Consider the following 22,571-nt stretch of genomic DNA (forward strand, 5'->3'; position numbering starts at 1 on the left):
TTATGAATGGGGCGGCCGGGTTTCACTGGTACGGAATAATCTACTGAGCCCGAATGAATCGGCTCTGCTACACTTAAAGGGCCAGAGCGCGAATTCCCTCCTGCCTGTCCCCTCCGCCCCAATCCCGGGCGGGCCTCGCCCACCCTGCCCGCGGCCCCTCTGCCCTAGGCGGCCCTCGGCGGCGCCCCTTTCCGGTCAGTGGAGGGGCGGGAGGAGGGGCGGCGGTGGGGGGGATGGGGTGGGGGTGGGGGTGAAGTCCTGGAGCGGGTTTGGGTTGCAGTTTCCTTGTGCTAGGGATCGTGTCCCCTCCTGCCAGCGCCAGGCTCCTCCCCCTCGGCGCGGATGACACTAGAACCTCCTTAAGTTGCGTCGCGCCACAGCTGTCTGCGAACACTGAGCTGCCTGGCGCCGTCTTGATACTTTCAGAAAGAATGCATTCCCTGTAAAAAAAAAAAAATACTGAGAGAGGGAGAGGAAAAGAGAGAGAGAAAGAAAAAGAGAGAGAGACTGAGAGAGCGAGACATAGAGCTACGCAATCTGACCGGGCAGGTCACACGCCTCCTCCTCTCTGCTCCTTGTTACTCAGGTTGGTATTGTGACTTTTTTTTTTTAATCTCCCTCCCTCCACTTAGAGGGGACTTTTTTTTTTCTTTTTGGTAAACTTAAAGCTCTTTTTGGAGGGTTTGTAGTGGTTGGAAAGATCCCGGGGCCGGTGTCCTCCAGGGAGGACTTGTCCCCAAGTTTTAATTGCTTAGTCAGTCCCGGGCTCCTGCGAGAGTGCTGGGGAGCTTGGCTTCCCCTCCTGCCGGGTCTTCGCGTGCGTGTGCACGTTCCCGGTGAGTCGGCCCTGAGGGAAGCTCCAGGAGACTTAATGCCCTCCAGGATTTCAGGTGTTTTAAGTACTTACAGCTCATCCAGGTCTCCTCTTCTCTGCTTTGCAGGTGACCGGAGAAGCAACCGTCTCTGAGCGCCAAGGAACCAGTGTGCCTTGTGGCCACACTTGGATTTCAGCGTCCTTTCTTCTTCATCATTTTTTTTTTTTTTTTTTTGCATTTGGCCTCTTTAATCCGCCGCTTCTACTTTTTTTTTGAGGGGGGGGTCTCCCTCTTCTTTCCTCCCTTCCTTTTTCTTTCTTCCTTTTTCTCTTCTTTTCTTCCTTTTTTTTTTATTTTGCCAAACTATCCCACAAAGCTTTTTCTTTCCTCCCTAAACCCACTTTTTTGCTCACCTTTCCCACCCACTTTACTACAAACAAACCACTAAACGACCCCTCTCCCGGGCCTCCGACGGCAGGAGTCCGCGGACCTCCCAGGCCGACAGCCCTCCCTCTATCCGCGAGGGTTCCGGGCCCGGCGAGAGGGCGCGCACACAGCCGAGGACATGGAGGTGACTGCGGACCAGCCGCGCTGGGTGAGCCACCACCACCCCGCGGTCCTCAACGGGCAGCACCCGGACACGCACCACCCGGGCCTCGGCCACTCGTACATGGACCCGGCTCAGTACCCCCTGACGGAAGAGGTGGACGTACTTTTTAACATCGATGGTCAAGGCAACCACGTCCCGTCCTACTACGGAAACTCGGTCAGGGCTACGGTGCAGAGATACCCTCCGACCCACCACGGTGAGTCCACCTGGGTGCAGGAACCCTTTCGATCCGCTCCTGTTTTCCTGGATCTGGGAGCCCGCCAGAGATTCAGGCTGGGCAGAGCAAGCGAAAGCCCCCAAGTGTGTCACTAGTTCATTTAAAAAAAAAAATTGGGGCCCGGAAATGGGCGAGGAAGCAGTCTCGCTCGCAGGGAGAATGTTTTTTTAAAAAAGTGCAGTAGGCGCCTCTCTTTGCGGCCGTCGTTTGGGCCAGGCGCTCACCTGGCCGGCGCCTGGATAAAGCCCTGGTCCACGCGTTGTAGACTTTGCAGCCGGGGCATCTCATGCTGTGCCTGCACGCGCCGCGCGGAGCCTTTCAGGCCGGGCAGCAGAGCCGCCCAGGCGGTCCTGGAACTGGGCTCCCCTGAAGGGGGCTTCCAGCTTCTAGCGATCTGGTGGAAGGGGTCTTTCGACAGAACCTTGCAATTTGTTTCTCCTTTTGTATTTGCAGAAAGGCCCAAACACATGTATTTATTTCTGATTTCTTTGGCTTTCCACCAAAGATAGTGTATTTGAGTTTTAGGCAGGTTTCTTACCTACTGGTAGCTTGAGGACATGAATCTGGTGGTTGACACGGTATAAGGGGTGGGGGGAGTCTTAAATTGAAGAGAAATCAGGTTTGCTTAGACTCCCGGCTACACAGAATTTTCCTACGTCTTTGCTTTTTAGGTTGCTTAATTGCCAGCAACCCCGGCCTAATTTTCTCCTCTGGCCTACGGTAGTTCCTATAGGCTCCCTCAAAGATTTATGATACACCAAAATGTCTTTTTAAGCAGGAGTTTCCAGTTGCCTCCCCCAAACCATTTATCTTGAGAAGTTTAGGGGAGTTCTGAGGTGTTTAAAAAAGAAAAATAAAGGAAGAAACCAGCCTTGTGTGGTTGGGACAGGGGACCCCTAACACTTCCCAGCTGCAAGTTTGTGCTCAAAGGAGCAAAAAATCGAAGGGAAGAAAATGGGAGGCTTTCTCGGTCAGCTAGGTCTGCTCAGGTCTCCCTTCTCATAACCCCTCTGGCAGCAGGCATCCTCTGCCTCAGAGCCTCCGGGTTTTAAACAGTCATTTCTGCGGATGGGGCGCTCTTTGCTCGGGTTGTGTGCAGATTAGCAGTTAAGTGGAAATGAGGTAGATCAGACCTAATGTTATTTACTATACTACTTCCTGCATAAAAAGAACCTTAACCCTTGGCGTTCAAGAGAATGCTCCATCTCTCTTGACTCCCCTCCCCTTCCTCTCGCTTAAGATTTTAGTTTCAGTATTGTTCTTAATGGTTGGCGAGAATGTCAAATGGTGAGGCACACTGGATTGAAAGATCACCAAGAGCATAGATTTGCGCTTGCAGCTTAAAGGTTCCCTTATCAGAGAGTACGGACTTCGATAACTCATGAACACCTTAAAATCGTGTATTTTAAATGAAGGTTAAACTTCTCTGTGTAGGAGTCTCCCCTGGTTTAAAATAAACATATCAACTGGAATTTTGTGTCTCAGGTGAAAATTCATATACTGCCCTGGTAAATAGGAAGGTCTCGAGGGCCCAAGGGGCTTGTTTTATTCTTTTTTTCCTATTAGATTTGGAAGGGTGAGGAAAGAACAGAGGGGGAAAATCCTTCAAGGTTTTGGACAATGAAAATTTCCTTGCAAATTTCTATTTCAGGCCTTTTGGGAGCAGCTTTGCCAGTTCTAAGCAACTTTTCTGAAATTAACTCTCAAATGCACCCTGCCTTCCTTGCATTGGGTGTTGGGAGCTGGGCCTCTCCTAGGGTTCAGGAGTGGTGTGGCCCCACTTCATCCTTCAGGCCTCATCATTCACGCTGACTCCCTTATCAGCCTGGTTGGGATTAAGTCTGCGGTGGGAGAATCAGGGCCATTGAAAGAAACCAATAAATCAAGGCAGGTTCTAGAGAGAGACACCAGGAAATCTGATGTAGACTCTGTATTTGGACAGGACAAATAAGCCACGAAACCTTTCTCCACGTCCTTGCGACTCCTCTGGAGTATTAGGAGCAGGCCTTTCGTTTTAGATTTGCTGGGTGTGGACAGGGTCTGCTTCCACCTCGGGGCGTGTGGGCCCAGTCCTCATGGAACCACCGAGATTAGAGGAGGTTTGAGCTCCCTTGCGCAGTTGGGCCTGGAGGTTTGCTGACTGGGAGGTTGGGGGCGCCAGGGGTAGACTCTCCAGGTGTGTCTGAGGGTAGCTCTCAATGCGGTCTTCTTTTCTCTCCTTCTCTTCCTCTGCCCTTGCTGGCCTCGCAGGGAGCCAGGTATGCCGCCCACCTCTGCTGCACGGATCCCTGCCCTGGCTGGATGGTGGAAAAGCCCTGAGCAGCCACCACACGGCCTCGCCCTGGAACCTCAGCCCTTTCTCCAAGACGTCCATCCACCACGGCTCCCCCGGGCCGCTGTCCGTCTACCCTCCGGCTTCCTCCTCTTCTCTGGCCGCAGGCCACTCCAGTCCGCATCTCTTCACCTTCCCACCCACCCCTCCGAAGGACGTCTCCCCAGACCCGTCGCTGTCCACCCCGGGATCGGCGGGCTCGGCCCGGCAAGATGAGAAAGAGTGCCTCAAATATCAGGTGCCGCTGCCGGATAGCATGAAGCTGGAGACTTCCCACTCCCGAGGCAGCATGACCACCCTGGGAGGGGCCTCGTCCTCAGCCCACCACCCCATCACCACCTATCCGCCCTATGTGCCCGAGTACAGCTCCGGACTCTTCCCACCCAGCAGCCTGCTGGGAGGATCCCCTACTGGGTTCGGGTGTAAGTCGAGGCCCAAGGCGCGGTCCAGCACAGGTAAGCCACCTCCACCCTTGGGAATCTCTCTTTTGCTCCCTCTTACTTCCTCTACACCCAGGTCAAGGTCAAAAAGGGTCTTCCTTCTCTCAAAAAAAAAAAAAAAAAAAAAAAAGGTGGGGGGTGGGGGAGTATTTGGGAGGCCTACAGGTATCACCCAGCCCTGGGGAGATCTACTTAATGTCTTCCATTCTTCCAGCCTGGGAAGAATGTGGTGTGTCTTAACTCCTACTGACTTAGGCTGCAGAGGGGAAGTGTGATCTGCTTGTAACCCCCACCCTCCCCATCCCAGTGAGTTGGGAAAGGAAAAAGACTAACACAAACAAATGGATGCCCTTTCCTCTTGCCTGCTGAGGGACTTCTGGATTCTACCACTAACTTTAGTTTCCAAGACCAAATGGAAGGCCCCAGGAATAAATCTGTAGTGTTTAAAGCTAAAACGAAACCTCCTCCAACCTAAACAAACACAGGTCCCTCCTATGACCCCTTTGGCCTCTGTCAGTCGGACTGTTCCTCTTCCCTCTCCTCAGAAAGGGTCACTGGGGCTATAGCCAAGGACTGTCCTTTATAGAGGCACAGATAAATAAAGCGTGTGTCTGTGTCGTTTGGGAAGGAGGCAGACACTTTGTAAAATCAGCAGGCTTTGCAGGGGAAAGGGACAGACTCTCAGCTGAACTTCTGAGGGCAGGAGGTGGCTCCCCAGTGAGATGCAGAACTAAAGGAACATCAAGGGCCCCTTGCCTAGTCAGTCACCTCCAGCGTCCTTTGGAGCATTCCGTGGGAACAGGACCCGGAAGCCCCACTTAGGACCTCCAATTCCTGGAGTCGGTTGGAAGCCAGGTGTGGTAGGTGGAAAGGATGCTGCAGGTGTATGCTTCTGCTGCCTCTGTGTCTTCCCTCTCCCTCAAAAGCAAACGGTGTTTGCCAGCACACCGAGAGATTTATTCTATCGAGGTCACTGCAGGAAAAGCATACTCAGGCAGAAATTTACTTTGCTTTAGAAATAAGACAAATTCATTCTCAGTTTGCGTCTACAAGAAGCAGTCAAAAGAGGTCGTGAGCAGACTGAAGTGTGTTTTTAGAAGGGATTTTTGTGAAGACTGTTAGGTCTCCTAAGGTGTCCTCATTTCAGAGTGGGCCACTCCAACTACACAGATTGCATTAAAAAAGCAATGGTTAAAAAAACAATCAGTTGTCTGTGAAGGGCTGGATGAGCAGTCTTCAGAGCATGCTTAGGTTTGGCAGACTTCAGGCAGGAGGGTGCTGCGAGTGACCAGGAGATCAGTTTTCAGGGCTTTCCTCTCTCTTTCTTCCTTTCTTTTTCTTTTTTCTTTTTTTTTCCCAGGGTGACATTCACTCTGACTGCCTGAGCAGGACTGTCTCTATTTAGTTGATATGTTTTAGCTAATCCAATTATTTTCAGACGGCTGCACGCGACAGTTGCATTGTTTATCCTGGGCCAGGAACTTTAATAGAGTCCGGATGCGGTTAGGCTGACAGAAAAACTCAGACCTGCATGTTCAGTACATGAAAGTAGGCAGAAGGGAGAAGGAGGTAGGCTCGTTAGCAGAGTCAAAAAGAAAGCTAGAGGAAGAGAGAGCTGAGGGAGTAGTGTGGTCTGCTAAGGTACCAGGGCAAGCACTGGGCTTGTGGGGAGGGAAGGCGCTGGACTAGAGAGAGGTAAAAGTCCTGGTTGTCTCCTACCGTGCTGCTGGAGGGCTGAAATCAAGGAACTGTGTGTTTTGAGGTTGCACTGGGGTTTAAAAACAAAGCAAAACAAAAATTGTCTGTACTGGCAGGGCTCTGAGGTCAGGGAAGTGCCTGGGCTCTGAGGCCGGTGTGGTGGCTGCGAGGGGGAGGGGGGACTCTGACTTTCCAGAAGACTCATTCTATGCCCTCATTTCCACCTTTCTTCTCCATCTCCTTAGGTTTGCACACTTTTTGTTCCTGGTTTGATCCGTTTCTTTCTCTCATTTTTTTCTTTAAGCTTGTGTGTGAGGGGCGGGTGGAGATGGGGAGAAGCAGGAGAGTACCAGGTTTTCCCTAAACCAGAGCCAGAAATACCTATGTATGCATTGTATTTATTTGTTTATTTATTTATTTTGGTGAAGGGGTGAGATTGGGCTTTTTTCTTCCTCCTTTCTCACAGTCATAAAAACCAAGAGTGGCATACCTGGCCCGCAAAGGACCTGGGACTTTTGGAGTGTAGAGGGAAGTTTCCAGAAGCTGTCAGTATGCAGAAGGTTGGCTAGTGGGAATTCTTGTTCAGGATATTCTCCTAGGTTTATTTCCCGCTCCTCCTGTCCTCCTTTCCTCCTGTCCTCCCTCTTTTCCTCCCTTCCTTTCTCTTTCCTCTTTGCAGATGCATTTATTGGACAAGACAGAAACGCAGATCAGGGTTATGGCTGTGCTTTGGAGAGACGTTTGAGGCTGTGGTGAGGGCCTGCACTGCTTTCTTGATATCTTTGCTTTCGGTCTGGGATCTATCTTTGAACAAAAGACAAAGCTGTTGCTGTTGCTTTTATTTTCCCCCAAAGGGCCATTTTTCTCAGTTTCCCTGATCGCTTTTTGGATGTGGGTACCTCCCTCCACTCTCCTGAGATAAATAGCTTACCCGCCTTCTGCTCCTGCACAGCCCAGTTTCAGGGTTTCAGGCCGAAGCCCAAGGGGCATTTGCAAATGGCTGTTGAATGTCAAGAGGCCTCACAGCTCTGTGGTTCTTGTCACCTAAGAGAGGTGTCTGCTTGGCAGCTCACAGCAGACAGGGGAGAGGCATGAGGAAGACAGAAAGCAGGAGAGTCAGGCCCTCCATTAGGAAAATTGGCGGTGTGCTGAAGTCATAGTAGAGGCAGCGAGAAGTGAGAAGAGAAAAGCCCACGCAAGGCAGCCGAAAACTTGTGGAGAGAATCGAGACAGAAAACTGCTCTAGTGAGCAGAGCTCTGCCTGAGAGCAACCGTCGTCGCTCTCTGCTTTCAAGGGCCCTCTGAAAAGGAAGCTGTCTTCCTCCCTCCTACCTGACAAAGGAAAGGAAATCAGCTTGGCCACAGGCTGGGAGATCCCCTCCCTCAGCGTCAGGGTGCCTAGGCATTCACCCTGCTCGGGGCAGCGGCTTGCCACCTTTCTGCTGTGCCTGGTGCAGGGGAACATGTGAGCAGCAAGCTTACTCCGGGAAGGGGACTTAAGTGACTCCAGTGCAGACAGGATAAAAAGTAGGCCTTGGCTGGGCGGTGGCCCACACCGTCTCCCAGCATTCAGGCTGTGGATGCAGTAGACACTTGGGAAGCCAAAACAGCCAAGGCTTCTGGCTGTGCCTCTACAGCCAGTACCCCCTTTGCCTACCCACTCATCCCTGCAGCTTCCCTACATCCGGTAGCCATATCCCATCAGAGCTGGACCCCACATGAAAATTGTCTGAGGATGATATACTCCAGAACCTTTGAGGAGAATCAGAAAAAGTTAACCATGTTCCTATAAAAGTACCTTTGGCTATATGTGTGAGCAAATTTTATATCTAGTCCCAGGGACTCTTAAGTCAGCGGGGAGAGTTCTCGGCAGACCCCATCCTAAGAGCTTTTTTGTAATTTGGCTGGGAAAAAAAAATTCTCTGCTCAAATATTGTTTGAAAAAGCAAGTTTACACATAGTTCCTGGAGTTACGGGGAAAGGGGAAAATGATGTTTCTCGTGGTTTTCTGGCCACTGTTCGAAACGGTTGGAGTTAAATTATAGTGATGATAACTTGCAAGAATTTGTCCCTGGAGAAGGTGTGAGCACCCCTTGTTCCTTTGGTTTTGATCTGGGGTTTTCCAAAAATCATTAGGTCTCCTGTCTCCCAAGGTAGACTTTGTTCCTTTTCTGGGAAGCCAGAATTCCCAATCACTCTTCTAGAGTCTCTTCCTTTACTTCTGTGTCGTTGATTAACCTCTCAAGACAAAGGGATCCCCTTTTTAACTGCTGAGGATCAAACCCAGTACCTTGTGCATGCTAGGCAAAGGCTCTACTGTTGAGCTATAGTTCCGGCCCCTCAAAGAAATCTTTCGGGCTGTTTTTGACTCGCCCATTCACCCTGAGTGTCTCCCTCTCATTACCTTGACCTACCTCCGTGGTGGGTCCAGTTGAGCTGCCTGCCAGGGGACTGGGCTCTCCACTTCCTCCTTGGCTGGAGGAACTAAGAATGCTAGTGTATTTCTTCAACTACCCGGAGTGGAAGAGGTTCTTCTGGAAAGGATCTTCCCCACTTTCAGAAGTTGCAAAGTCTTTCTGTCTGCTTTCTGGGGAGTCCCTGTCCTGATTCAGCCCTGGCTTTGGGAGCGAACAAACCTGGCTGGGCTGGTTTTCTGTTTGTTTATTTGTGGTTTTGGAAAAAGAGAAGGCCTCAGTTAATGAGTGGACCAGCATCCCCCCCTCCCCCCTTAACTAACTCTCCTCCTAATCTTTATCTGACCTTCATTCTACCCTTTCTGCCCTTTCTTCTCCTGGCTTTCCCCATCTTGCAGATCTCCTGCCTAAAGGCTTGTACCATGCTTCCTTCCATCAGCCCTTGGCTGGCCAGGCTGGGGCCAGAATCTAACTTCAATTCTTCTAGTAGCAGCTGGAAACCTACAGGAAATGTGGTGTTTTCTGAAGGGGAGGCTGTGAGAACAGGAGGATGAGTCAGTCCTGCTGGGCCTTATTTGATGACTTTGCAACTAGGGGCACTTGCAGTTTTATTGGGAGTAAAAAATGTGAAGTTCTAGCTACTCAATCAATCAGCCAATTGATCAATCTATACATCCATCTATTATCTGTGTATCTATCTAGCCATTGATTAATCTCTCCTTCTCCCCATCCTAATCTTCATTATTGAGTCAGTCTGTATAGACAGCTCTGTGACCAACTGGCTCACCATTCCTTGCTTCGTCCGAGGAAGCTGAAAAAGTCCTTTGCTTTGGCCACTCACTGTTCCACACTTAGCACGCTCTCACAGAAATGCTTTAAGATTCAGTCTCTTTCCTTTCGGCTCTGTCCTCCTCACCGAGTGGGACGTGTTGAAGTCAAGATTCTGCTGCTCTTTACTCACCCGAAGTTTGTTGGTAACAGGAAGAGTTATGTCGGACACAATAGTCATAACTTTGGAGATGGGGTGAACTGTTCCCCCACCCAAATGAGTTTGGAAGTGTTTTTATTTTCCTTTCAAATTTTGGTGTGTGTGTGTGTGTGTGTGTGTGTGTGTGTGTGTGTGTGTGTGTGTGTGTGTGTGTGTGTGTGTGTGTGTGTGTGTGTGTGTAGGATGGAAAACAACTTCTGGAGGTTCGTTCTCCCCTTACACCATGAGGGTCTCAGGAATGGTATGCAGGTCCTCAGGCTTGGCAGCAAGTGCCTTCACTCACAGAGGGATCTCACAGACCCTCCCTCATAACTCTAAGTGTTATCTCCTTTTGGTATGCTTTCCTTCCATAAGTGACTTATCTGTGATCTTGTTTCCAGAAGGCAGGGAGTGTGTGAACTGTGGGGCCACCTCCACCCCACTGTGGCGGCGAGATGGTACTGGGCACTACCTCTGCAACGCCTGCGGACTCTACCATAAGATGAATGGACAGAACCGGCCCCTTATCAAGCCCAAGCGGAGGCTGGTAAGTTCTTGGAAGGCCTGAACTCATGGAACTGTCTTGTGTTTTTCATGTCGTCTCTGGGAAGGATGGCTTTCTGAAGGAAATTGTCAGGACAGTTAAGAACCACATCAGCTTGCTTAGGACAGTTTTCTCTTCCTTCTTCTTCTCTTTTTACCTTTTCTTGGCACTTCACCCCATTCCCCCTTTCTTCTTCTTTTTTTTCAAATTAGATGCAGAAAAACTGTATTTTTGTCTTTCATGTTTAAGTCACTTCTTAAATTTTAAGGATACTAACTTATTGGTTATCAGAACTGAAACTTATTTCCCAATGGAATAACTAAGCTTAACAATGTCAGAACAACAGTGTCAGTAATTGCTGCATCACAGATAGAAGTTTAATGTGGGAAGGAAATATCCCAGGAACCATTTAGAACATACCCTGGAAGTAGTAGTAGAAGGCTCTGAGGAAGCAGTTACAGATCCAGGGCTGGGGATGACCTTCTGGTGTCAACGCTTTAAGACTCATAGGACTTGGTCCAGTAATGCACTCCCGTAATGCTGGAATTTAGGAAGTGGAGCCACAAGATCAGGAGTTCAAGGCCAGTCTTAGCCACATGTAGAATTTGAAGCTGGCCTGGGCCATGGGAATTGATGCTGAATTAGCCGAATTTCAGACTCAGCCCTTGGTATTTTTCTGCTTCTCTGTCTGAGACAGTGAGGACTTTTGCAGGTGATTCCTGGGGAAGGTTTGTGATTCCTGTCTTGACTCCTGGTCTCCTAGCCTCTGATTTGTTTGTTTGTTTATTCATTCATTCATTTATTTATAACAACTCTCCATAGGGCGATAGTTTCTGGCTGCCAACATATACACTTTCTTTTATTTCTGGAGCTTTTCGGTTATTAGTAATACTTGAGAAAATCTCGAAGCATTGAGCATTTATAAAGAAAGTAAACAGGAGGCATTTATAAACTTGACTCTGAAGCCTTGGGCCGGATTGAACAATGATTGTATACAAGACAGTAGGAGTAGTTGGCCCTCAGAGGCGACATCAAGATGCTGAAGTGGAGGGGAAGAATTTCTCTATGCAGATTCTAAGGGGAAAAACAGAGCAAAACCCGAGCAGACGCGACCCCCACTACCCCTCTTGAAAGCAATATTAGTCTTCCCTGCCTGACAGCAGTGCAGTTTAACACCTTTTGCCTCCTCCTTAGAAAAAGGAAAACTTTCTAGGGGGGAAGTGCCCACACATGACTTCAATTTTTTTTTTCCAATCTTAGATCTCTAGGCTTCATTCTATCTGATCTTTGCCCTTTTCTCCAACTGTCTCAAATCCCCCCCCCTCCCCCTCCCACTTCTCATGCAGTTTAAGGGTCCCCCCCCCCTTCTCTTACGTGCAACTTCCTAGGAAAAAGCTGCCGGATATCTGAGGGCTAGAGATAACTCATAAACAGCAACTCAGCTTCTCCAACTTAAACATCAAGATGTTTAGACGGATCAGAACAAGAAGCACTAGAAAAAAAAAATGGCTGGAGGTGTTAGCTCAGAATGAGTGTGATCACACCGCAAAAGAATGCCGTGAATCATTCAGAACCCAGCCTTAGTGAAAAAAAAAGCAAAAAACACCAAAAAACCAACAACAAAACTTCTTCTTGAAATATATCATGATACAGTTACAGTTTTTAATTTTAAAGTAAAGACAAAAAATTATAAAGATCTGAAAAGTCTCATAGTTTTCTAATGGATGAAGGAGAATTTATCTGGCATTTTCGGAGAACACAGGGGAGGACTCTACTATTTTATATAGGTTTGCCTCCACTCACCTTTCATAGGAAGTCTGTGGAACTCTGAGTAATAATTGATTTTAATTCTAGAGTTCACAGGCTGTCACAATTTAAGCTGTCTGTGTTAACTATCTCCCCCCACCAGGGGGGTGGCATGGATATTTTCCATCCTATTATAATTCATGTGCTACACGGAGACACACGAAAGTTTCTCTCTCTTTCTGTTGTAATTTATGTGTGTGTGCCGCGTGCTGCTGTGTGTGCGTGGAAGTCAGCAGATAACTTGCAGCAAGAGTCGGTACTCTCTCACCACGTGAGTTCCGGGGATCGAACTCAGATCATCAGAGTTGCTGGCAATCCCTTTTACACTCTGAGCCGTCACACCAGCTTACCTCCCAACCCTCTTCAGATGCTTTCTACTCTAAAGACCTAAACCCTTTTCTTTCCTTTCCTTCCCTCCCCTGCGAGCTGGGGTGGAGACGTCTAGGCTCACTATGCTAAGGACACTGGAGCCGTGTTCTCTTGCGTCTCTTCATTTCTGCCCAGCCTTTACAGCTTGCTGGTTTTGTTTCCATGTATTTGCTGACCCACTGATGACCACTTAGCCCATCATGTATCTCCAGGAGATACAAATCAAACACTGACATAGAAGAGAGGACCCACGGCCAGATCTATAGCTTTTCCTCCTGCTTGTTTTCCAGAATTTTCTTACGTCTTACAATTAGAATGGGTTGGGTAGCTTGCCTCATCGAAGGGCTTATTGATACCTGGGCCACTGAGCCCAGCAGTGTGGTTTTGGGCAACTCTGTAGGTTTTCATAAACTCTGTCTTACCAGAGACATACCTGGCACACATGTGTACTTATGATCTTTACAATCTACTGCAAAGGATTATTTATTATGTACTGAATTCTTTCTTTAGTGCACTCATTGTATTAATTGGCATTATATTTACATTATACATTCAAAATGATTGAACTGGGAAAGCCGGTTGCCTGAGTGGACACTATTGGGCTTGATCTGAATATTTCTCCTGAAATACCATAGGATGGTGACAATAATCACATGTAACATAATTGTCACAAATCATTAGGCGCTGGTTTTCAGTAGGACTTGCTTCCCGAGAGCACATGAGGGGGAATCGTTATTTAAGTATTAAATGATCACATTTCACAAAGGCAGGTGGCCAGAGGCTCCAGAATCAGCACCGACACTCTGTGCTGCAGTGACTTATTTTCAGAATGGACAGCATGAAAGCAGCACCTTCTCCACGGTGACCGACATGGGCTGTTTTTAATTTCACTTCCTTGCAATCCCTAAAAGTCTGGGCTTGGCTCTTTAAAGCCCATGGGAGCAGATCTGCGGACAACCTAGGGCTTTAAAAGGAAAGAATCTGTCTGCTGCACTCCATCAAAATTGCCATTGGGCTTCCAAACACGGCTTTGACTGTTGCTGCTTTGCGCTTGATACAGTATCGATAGAGAATAAAGCTGGGGTTCTGTAGTTTTTAGTTTCATGTTCTTCAAATCATACCAGTCTATTTTCCTTCCTTCTTCCTTCTTTCCTTCCCTTTCCTTCTTCCTCCCTACCTCCCTTCCCCCCTGCTTCCTCCTTCTTTCCTGCTTTCCTTGTCTTTTTGGGGGGAGTCCTGGGGGTCCAGACCGGGCCTTTTGCTATGTTAAGCAGACCTTCCTCCAGCTTCCACAGCACAGGTTTCTTGATGTTACTGAATGTGTTTTATCTTCTGCTCTTTACTATTAATTGTGAACTCAGGATCCAGACTCTTTTTTGAGTTAACATTTTCTTTTCAAGGGGAGGAGGAGTATTTTAGAAAAAACAGCTCCATTTTCTTTTTAGTGTGTGTGTGTGTGTGTGTGTGTGTGTGTGTGTGTGTGTGTGTGTAGATCAAAGTGCAGCTTGTAGGAGTTGGTTCTTTCCTTCCACCCCATGGGTTCTAGGGACCCAGTCAGCCTTGGTTGTGAGTGTCTTTACCTGCAAGCCATCTTGGTGGCCCACATTTCCATTTTCTTTCAATAGTTTTGACTTTAAATTTTCCAAAAAGAAAAAAAATATGTGCATAAAAAAGTTGCCTGATAAATTCAAATATGCAAAAGGTAAAAGAGATCTCTCCCTGTTAAAGAAAATGAAAGCAGAGCTAAGGACATTTAAATTTAATTTTTGAGACAGGCTTTCTCATTGTAGCCCACACTGTCCTGGAACCTCTTGGGTAGCCCAGGCTGGCCTCAGGGTGGTGGCAATCTTGCAAGTTTTCAAGGGCAGGAATTACAGTTATAAGTGAGCCACAAGCCTCCATCACCAACGAATTAAAATTCAAGATGCGGCTGACGTTTGGCCTGTGACTCCTAGGAAAACCTGAACTTCACATGGGGGGGTGAGACTCGAGCCAGGTGGGCAGGTGGTGTCCAGGATTCCTACGAAATATTCAAAGTATTTTTTTTTTTTGGATTGTCTCATTACATGATGGCTACCTACCTAAAGCTATCGAGGGTCCCTGCCCTGGGAGTGGCAAGTGACCAGGCAAGTCTGAAAGTGTCAGCTGTGTGGGATGGCTGCAGGGTCTTGTTGACTCAGGATGTCCTGTTCCTAAATCATGGCACCCTGAACTTTTCGCATTTTGTAGCCTTTAAAATATCTACATTTATACATCTATATAGAAACTCAATTTTTAGTTTAGCATACAAAGTATCATGTTTCAGCAGACTATCTTGTACATCTGTGTTAGCATACCTTATTCTCAGCTGCTCCCTTTTCCCACTGTGTATCCCCAGCTAGCAGCAATCCTCCTTCCCAGCCTCAGAGCTCTAGATTTCCGGACAGCCGCCACTCTGCCCAGCTATTTCAACCTTTCCTGATTTGGGGAGCCTAGAAAGGGTTTTTCTAGCTCAGGTGTGCTTTCATTTTGCTGTTAGTGGGCCCTGACAGCCAGCAGCTGATGTAGAGATCAATATTTTTGCCAGTCTTTCTTGAAAAAGACCTCTGTGGGCTTGGGAATGATGAATGGAGAGGACTAAGAGCTTGGTACCAAAATTAGCCCGGCTAATGAAAATTGTCACCTTAAAAATGAACTCTGTGGTGTACTTCGTGGGGATGGAGGGAGGAGGTCATGTGCCCAGGGGTTGGCATGGGCATCCTGCTTCTCTCTAGTTCTGCACTCAGGTTGCCTACTGAGGCCCCTCAAACTCCTAAACACTGGATTGGCTGCATCTTTCTTTTCAAGGACGAACTGGGATCTTTATGACTTTTATGTGGCCCACTTGCTAGTTTTGATTTCAATATCTTCGCCCCCCCCCCCTCCACGCCTGTTTCTGTAGCTCCACCAACACATTTACTGTTTGTTCTGATTTTACCCTGCCTCCTCTCCCCACCCCCAGTCAGCAGCAAGGAGAGCAGGGACATCCTGTGCCAACTGTCAGACCACCACCACCACCCTCTGGAGGAGGAATGCTAATGGTGACCCTGTCTGCAATGCCTGTGGACTCTACTACAAGCTGCACAATGTAAGTGGGACTGGACCCAGCCGGGGTGGTGGGGATCCGGACCACACCGTGCAAACAGCACCGGTATCCAGATTTGTGATGGGGTTCAGTCAGTCTCTTTGGAGCCAAGCAGCTTGTTCAGAAATCAACACAGTAGGACTGAGTTTTTTATTTGTAACTCTTGGCTTTCTGAGACACCTGTTTCATATAGCCCAGGCTAGCTTGGAACTCTAGATGTAGAGGGGGCTGGCCTTTCACTCCTGGTCCTCTCATTGCAGCTTCTTCCAGAGAGCTAGGATTATAGGTGTGTGTTACCACATGTGGCTGGACATAGTTTTGAAAATATCTTTGCTGCGATGGGATGGAAGGGGTTAGAGACAGAGAAGGACCCCAGGTCTCGTAACACACCCATAATCTTATCACTTAGAAGACTGAGACAGGAGGACTACCATGAGCTGGAGGCCGCCATGGCTTACGTAGCTAATACTGGAACAACCTAGACTACATAACAAGATCTTGTCTCAAAAAAAAAAAAAAAGATGGAGAAGAACGTTGCCCACTACCCACTTACTATGATTTGGACAATTTTTATGTGATGTTGAAACCTAATACGTATCATGAACCTGTGAAGGTTTTAAAGGTAAAAAAACATCTTCTTGGAAAACAGAAAAACCATCTGTTCTAAGTAAAGCCAGATCAGGTGGTGCCTGCCTTTAATTCTGGTGCTTGGGAGGCAAATGCAGGTCGATTGCTGTGAGTTCCAGGCCAGCCTGGTGTACACAGTGAATTCTCGGACAGCCGTGTTTCAAAAAACAAAACCAAACAGAAAGCCACGGGTTCTGTTTCCACGCTCCCTTGCATGGGGTGGGGCCAGGTAGCACCTCCCTTGCAGGAGAAAGGGAATTAGATAAATATGCGGTGCTGCCGTCCATTTCTGAGCCAAATAGGACAGTTTTGGTTACTGATGAGAAGAAAGCCCTGGCTGCCCTTGTGCTTCGAACTTCAAATGATCCTCCGCGGGACAAACACGAACTGAAATGTCCCGAAGAGTTCCCTGGATGTCTTTGTCCCAACTAGCTTCCTGCCACATGTAAACAACTGAGGGGAAAAGTGAGGTTGGGGGTGAAGAAATGGTGACTTCTTCCTTCTGGACCTCATTAGCAGAGTGGTAATTGCCAGTCAACAGAGTCTAGCTGGATCTACCCCACCTTTTTTTTTTTTTTGTTTTTTTTTTTGAAACAGGGTCTCATATTGCCTAGGCTGGCCTTGAACTTACTACGTAGCAGAAGACAGCCTCAAATGTGTGGTTTAATCCCAAGCAAAAAAAAACAAAAAACAACCGAAAAACCCAAACTGTCACCTCTCTTCTGTTCAACTTTACATTACTTTCCTGGTGTCTTTTGCTTTTGGCAGAGTTTGGGAGGAATGAGGAAGAGGCAGACATTTTTGCTCGGGGCTGTTCTGGCAGTAACTCACTTTACCCAGGAATACTTGGGAATCCAAAGGAAGCTTTTCTCCCTCTCCTTCCCTCCCCCTCCCACCCCGTCTCTGTCGCTGGTTCTCTCTTTGTTTCTGTCCCTCTGTCTGTCTTTGTCTCTTTCTCTGTGTGTCAGTCTCTCTCTGGGAGAAAGTTTCTGAGGTTCCACAGGAGTCTAAACTCACACCTTTTGACACAGGTCCCCTTCGGTGGTTGCCCAGTATAAGGAAACCCAAGGCTTTCTAAGTGGGATCTGCTGTTTTCGCCCACTCCTGGGCCATGATACACACAGATTTATCAGCAATTAAACCTAGTCCTGCTTTCAAATATGGGGCAGAGGCTCTCAAAGATTTGTGATTAAGATGGTGAGGACTGGAACATTAGCACTTACTAGCTTTCCAGGCACCCCCAGCCTATGCTACAATTTCCAGCTCTCTAAGGAAACTACTATCATGCTACTTGATGACATGTGAGCCCCAGACAGCCCTATGATGTAGATGGGGCAAAGACTCTTTTTATTTCGGTTGTACTTGAAGGAGTTATGACTGAGAAAGGCACGTCCCTAGGGTATGCAGGGTGACGTAACTAATGAAGTAAAAGTCCGGACTGATTTCAGGGTGTCAGAGACCTTCCTCAGAAGTCGGGGTATCAGGCGCACAGGAGAGCTGGAAAGTTAACAGTCTGACCTTTCAGAGCAGCAAGATCTCCGTGGGCTGTCACGAGTGCATTTCTTTACTACCTTCATGGAATTATAGAATTATGGGAAACTAGCCTCTTCTAATTTTAAAATAGTAGTGATGAACTACATACAATGAAGCTGGTTTCTCACATAAATGTATGTGTGCATATTTTTGAATAATGGTTTCTTCCCCGGTGGTCCTAGGGATGGACCCAGAGCTTTAGGCATGTGAGACAAGTGCTTTAGTGCTGAGTCATACTCTCAACCTATTGACCTTTTCTCTATTGCTCACTCCTCATTCCTTCCTGGACCCAGCAATCCCCCTGCTTCAGCCCCCAAGTGCTGCAGTTACAAGCTTAAGGTGAGGGGGGAGAATTTTCTCGTTCTCATGTGCGCTTTTTTTTTTCTTCTTCTTCTTCTGCCTTTTGGCTTAGTACGGGGGTTCATCAAAGGAGGTAACTTAGGTGTGTTTAACAATAAGATGCTAATCTGTGACCATTTTCTTGGCCTGTAATTTCTCCTGCCCATGCTGTGTCTACACATGCATGCCACAGGCTCGTCTCTTCTTATCTAGGTGTTGAGATGAGTGCCTATCTCTGCATCAACATATCTAGGTGTGTTGTGACTAGCTATCTATGGTCATGTCGCTCTTGGTGTAACTAGATATTGTATTTAGATATCTGGCTGTGTGCATCTAGCACTGGGTGTACACAGTGGTGTATCTAGACATTATCTTAGGGAAGGTCTGACGTGGGAGTGGATACCTGTCATCTCTGTGGGCGGCATCTTTATCTTCCTGACAACCTGAAGGAGCCCTGAGACATTTTTCTGGCACGGACTTTGGCTCCTTTGCTTCTCCTCACCCCATCTTCCTGTCATAGGGGTAAATAAGGTCAGAGGCTCCAGTGTGGGGCTCTGGATCCCTCTCAGGTGACCTCTGCCAGCACCAGGAAACCATGTTCTTACTGCAGCCAGAAACTTGGTCCTGCTTGGCTATTTGGGTCTTTTATTCCTTAACTGTCATTTCTAGCCTCAGGAGCAGAGAAGACCAGAGCCAAGGCGATCTTTTTATCCACTTTGGAGAAGGCTTGGTGGCTGGGGCTGTTTACCCTTAGCATGGCAGGCAGCACTGGGCCCTGGTTGCCTCTCGTCAAGATTCTTGGTTGCATTCCTGGGAACACGGCTAAGCTGCGCATCTGGTTCATTGTGGCAGATGTGTGCTGCTGACATTGACTTGCCTGGCTCCCCTTGAAGAGCAGCCTCTATTAGCTTTGCAAAGTCCCATCCTTGATTCTGGGTCCCCAAAGTATAGGTTTTTTTTTTTAAAAGGACACTTAATCACTTAACCAAGAAGGATTTTTTAGGTATCAAAGTCTAGTGTTCTCTCTTTCTCTCAGTGGGGTCTTGCTGGTAGCTCAGGCTAGCCCGGAACTCTTAACCCTCCCACCCCTGCATTCTAGGTGTATGCCATCATGCTCTGTGAGCCTAGCAATCTTCCTGTTAAAGGTCTTGGTATCTTTTTCTGATGCGTTCTTGGTTTTTAATTTTGACTGTGAGTTTCCTCTCAAAGGACTTTGGGTTGATTGGTTTTAGCTGTTTGTCCAGTTCAAAGCACAGAGGCAGGCTAGGGGCAACAACAGCTTTCAATCACTGTGGTTGCTGTTGGGTGACGTGGGCAACAGGGCTATCCTTGGGAAGAGCACTCTGCTTTCCTATAGGCTCCAGGGCTGTGTATGTAGCTCCTAGCAGGGTGAGGCCCTGGGTTCCATCCCCAGAACACCCCTCCCTCCAAAAATCTCAGAGCACACATATTCCAGGGGAAGCTTTTCCAGCACATCACATTGTGAAAAAAATCAGTTGGAAGAGTGGCAGCCAGACCTTGCAGAGAGGAACAGGAGTCCTAGTTTCCAAGAGAGGTAGACTTCCACACTGGAGGCTTGACTCTCCCTTGCTCTGTGTGGTAAGTCCCAGGTTAGATCCATCAAACTAGTAAACAAGATGCTGTTTCTCCCCTGGAAAGTGCCCCCCCAAAAGCCCGTCTTCCCATGAAATACCTTAGGGAAATTTTAAGGAAGCAAGACAGGTTATTGTATTTTAAGTTGACAGACATAATACTTATACTAGGTGGGTCCTGAGCATGTCAGCTTCCTGAGTTGGATGTCGATGAGCTTTAGTTGAATTGTGCTTGGAGGTTCTGGGCTTTGAAAGCTGTAGCAGCTGAATCAGAAGCCCTATACCCTGAGACCTGCAGAACTTGGGTCCCTGGGGGAAAAAAAGGAAGGAGCAGGTGGGATAAAGGGAGGGGGCCACCGACACAGGTGGCAGGCTCCCATGCCACTGTCTAAAATCCTGTACCATTTCAAAGGCAGCAAAAAAGTAAAAAAAAAAAAAAATTGATCTTTGTTTAGATTAACAGACCCCTGACTATGAAGAAGGAAGGCATCCAGACCCGAAACCGGAAGATGTCTAGCAAATCCAAAAAGTGCAAAAAGGTGCATGATGCGCTGGAGGACTTCCCCAAGAGCAGCTCCTTCAACCCGGCTGCCCTCTCCAGACACATGTCATCCTTGAGTCACATCTCCCCGTTCAGCCACTCCAGCCACATGCTGACCACGCCGACGCCCATGCACCCGCCCTCTGGCCTCTCCTTTGGACCTCACCATCCTTCCAGTATGGTCACCGCCATGGGGTAGAGGGAGAGCCCTGCTCCGGATGCACGAGGAGTTTCCGAGTCCGCAAAGAATCCCTCTGACCCCTTCTACTTGCGTTTTTGCAGGAGCAGTATCATGAAGCCCGTAAGCGACAGATCTGTGTTTTTGAAGGCAGAAAGCAAAATGTTCGCTTCTTTTTCAAAGGAGCGCCCGGTGGTGTCTGCGTTCCAACCACTGAGTCCGGATCCCATTTGTGAATAAGCCATTCAGACTCATATTCCCTATTTAACAGGGTCTCTAGTGCTGTGAAAAAAATATTGCTGAACATTGCATATAACTTATATTGTAAGAAATACTGTACATTTGAGGAAGACTTTATTGTACCTGGATAGCTGTAAGAAAGGCATGAAGGACGCCAAGAATTTTAAGGAATATAGGGAAAATAAAGTATGGAGAGAGATACAGAAGAAACTAAGTCTTGATGTCCAAATGGGCACGCTGTCAGTTTTGTTTCCCTTTAGTTGTTTGATGCATTAAAAAAAAAATAACAAAATAACAAAAAAAGAAAAAAAAAAACAAATGAAAAAAAAAAAAAAAGAAAAAAAATCCAAGAAAAAAAATGTTGTAGGCAAATCATATGTTCCAGGCTGTGAGCCTTTGCAAAGGAAATTTCAGATCCGGGCAATCTGTGAAATCTCACCAATTGTCAGTGATGATTTAAGAATGTCATGTCTAGGCCTACAAGCTCTGTGAACTAATCCCTGTAATTGTTGTTTGTATGTATAATTCAGAAGCACCAAAATAAGAAAAGATGTAGATTTATTTCATCATATTATACAGACTGAATTGTTGTATAAATTTATTTACTGCTAGCGTTAAGAACTTTTTTTTTTGTTTTTGTTTTTTGTTTTAATGTTTTCCTTCTCCCGGATTTTCGGTTGAATAAACTAGCTTGCTTTCTCAGTTGACCTAAGGTGGATGTACTCTGGAGGTTTATTTTTCCTTTTTTTTTTTTTTTTTGGATGATATTTATTAAATAGCTTCCATGGGCCCAGAGGTACCTGTCTTTTCTGTCACTTCTCTTGCAGCCTAAGCTATGAAGGTAGCAGCGTAATAGCTACCAACGTGCATGTCAGTGACCTGGCCACGACAGGCCTTGTCCTGAGAGCAACCTGGCTGACTGTTAGCCCCTGTGTGTTCTGTATTAGTGATCACTGCCTTTAAACAGTCTGTTGGAATAATACTATAAAATAATAATAAAGTTAAAATATTTTAAAGCAACAAAGTAACATTGTATCCAAGTGGTGGCCAAGCTCTTAGAGAATTGGGAAGCACTGACGGATTTCGGAGTTGTTTTCTTTTTAAGCATCCCAAAGCAAACACCAGGAGATGGTGTGAATCCCAGCAGGGCAACATCCATTCCTTGAATGGGAGAATTATGATTTCCGCTGTGTAGAGAAATCTATCCCTGGACAAACACAGCTTCAGGGGTCAGCCTGTGAGCTGCCTGCTTTCCTTGGGCACCTCCAGGAGAAAATCTTAAAGCAAGAGTGGGCCAACTACCCCGCTGAGATTTCCAGGGGAGACTCAGTCTAGTGTCCTCTTTGACAGTGCAGGCTGGGCGGCTCCTCAGCCCTTTTCCATGTCACTAGCCACTGTTGAATAACACCACGGTGGAGGGGTGTCCAGAACGTCCGTTCCACATGAAATAACCCCTTCGAAACCTGCTGACGAAATGTGGGCACACACTGACAGTGTCTAGTAATCGCCTCTGCTTCCTTAGCAAATATTTTAAATCTAAAGCTGATGTTGAAATAGAAGAGCAAGAGAACCGTCAGGGAAGTGGAGACCTTGCTGGCTCCCGATGGGTGACCAACAGCCCCAATCTTGTTCTCCAATCGCGGTTGAAGCAACTAGGAAAGAGGGTCTATTGAACCCGGGAGATTTTATTGTCGGGTTGGTTCCCCATTTCAGGATTCCCGACTTCTCTTCATAAGACCATTTGTGTGAATGCCCTTTCACCTTAAGAACAAGGAATTCAAATTCTTAGCATTCCTGGAGAGAGAAGGGGTAGGGGACACGGAAAAAAAAAACACCTCAATACTAACAAGCCTGAGTTTTGCTTTGTTTTAGGTAAGGTAGCTACTTTACTGGTTCTAAGTCATTTCATCATAGCACACTTTGATTTAATTTTCAAGGCTGTTTCTAGAAGATGATTGAAAATCTTTATACAGTATCTACATAGCTAAATAATAATGGTTCAGGTTTCCTTTGGAATGCTACCACACTGCCATGGCTCCAGTAGTTTCTGTTCTTTGGGAAGAAAGAAAGAAAGAAAGAGAGAGAGAGAGAGAGAGAGAGAGAGAGAGAGAGAGAGAGAGAAAGAGTGAGCAAGTGAGAGAGATAGAGAGCAAGAGAGCAGAAGAACAACATTAATAAGGTTTTAATCTGGAAAAACAGGACAAGA

At 47.2% G+C, this 22,571-nt stretch overlaps 1 protein-coding gene across 4 annotated transcripts; it reads left to right on the plus strand.

Moving 5' to 3' along the window:
• Window positions 1-383: 383 nt before the first annotated feature.
• On the plus strand, window positions 384-21,077 carry Gata3 (GATA binding protein 3). 4 transcript variants are annotated; one of them, XM_028891561.2, is made up of 6 exons: window positions 384-586; window positions 942-1,621; window positions 3,893-4,429; window positions 9,895-10,040; window positions 15,193-15,318; window positions 19,862-21,077. In XM_028891561.2, exons 2-6 carry the CDS (start codon window positions 1,381-1,383, stop codon window positions 20,144-20,146), a joined length of 1,335 nt encoding a protein of 444 aa, XP_028747394.1. In that variant the 5' UTR covers window positions 384-586; window positions 942-1,380; the 3' UTR covers window positions 20,147-21,077. The 4 variants fall into 4 exon arrangements, with proteins under 4 accessions (XP_028747394.1, XP_028747397.1, XP_028747404.1 ...); XM_028891564.2 differs by having other exon boundaries at window positions 9,898-10,040; XM_028891571.2 differs by having other exon boundaries at window positions 19,870-20,011.
• The last annotated feature ends 1,494 nt before the right edge of the window (window positions 21,078-22,571 follow it).

Source organism: Peromyscus leucopus, chromosome 5 (genome assembly GCF_004664715.2).
Source record: "Peromyscus leucopus breed LL Stock chromosome 5, UCI_PerLeu_2.1, whole genome shotgun sequence".
Classification (NCBI taxonomy): domain Eukaryota; kingdom Metazoa; phylum Chordata; class Mammalia; order Rodentia; family Cricetidae; genus Peromyscus; species Peromyscus leucopus.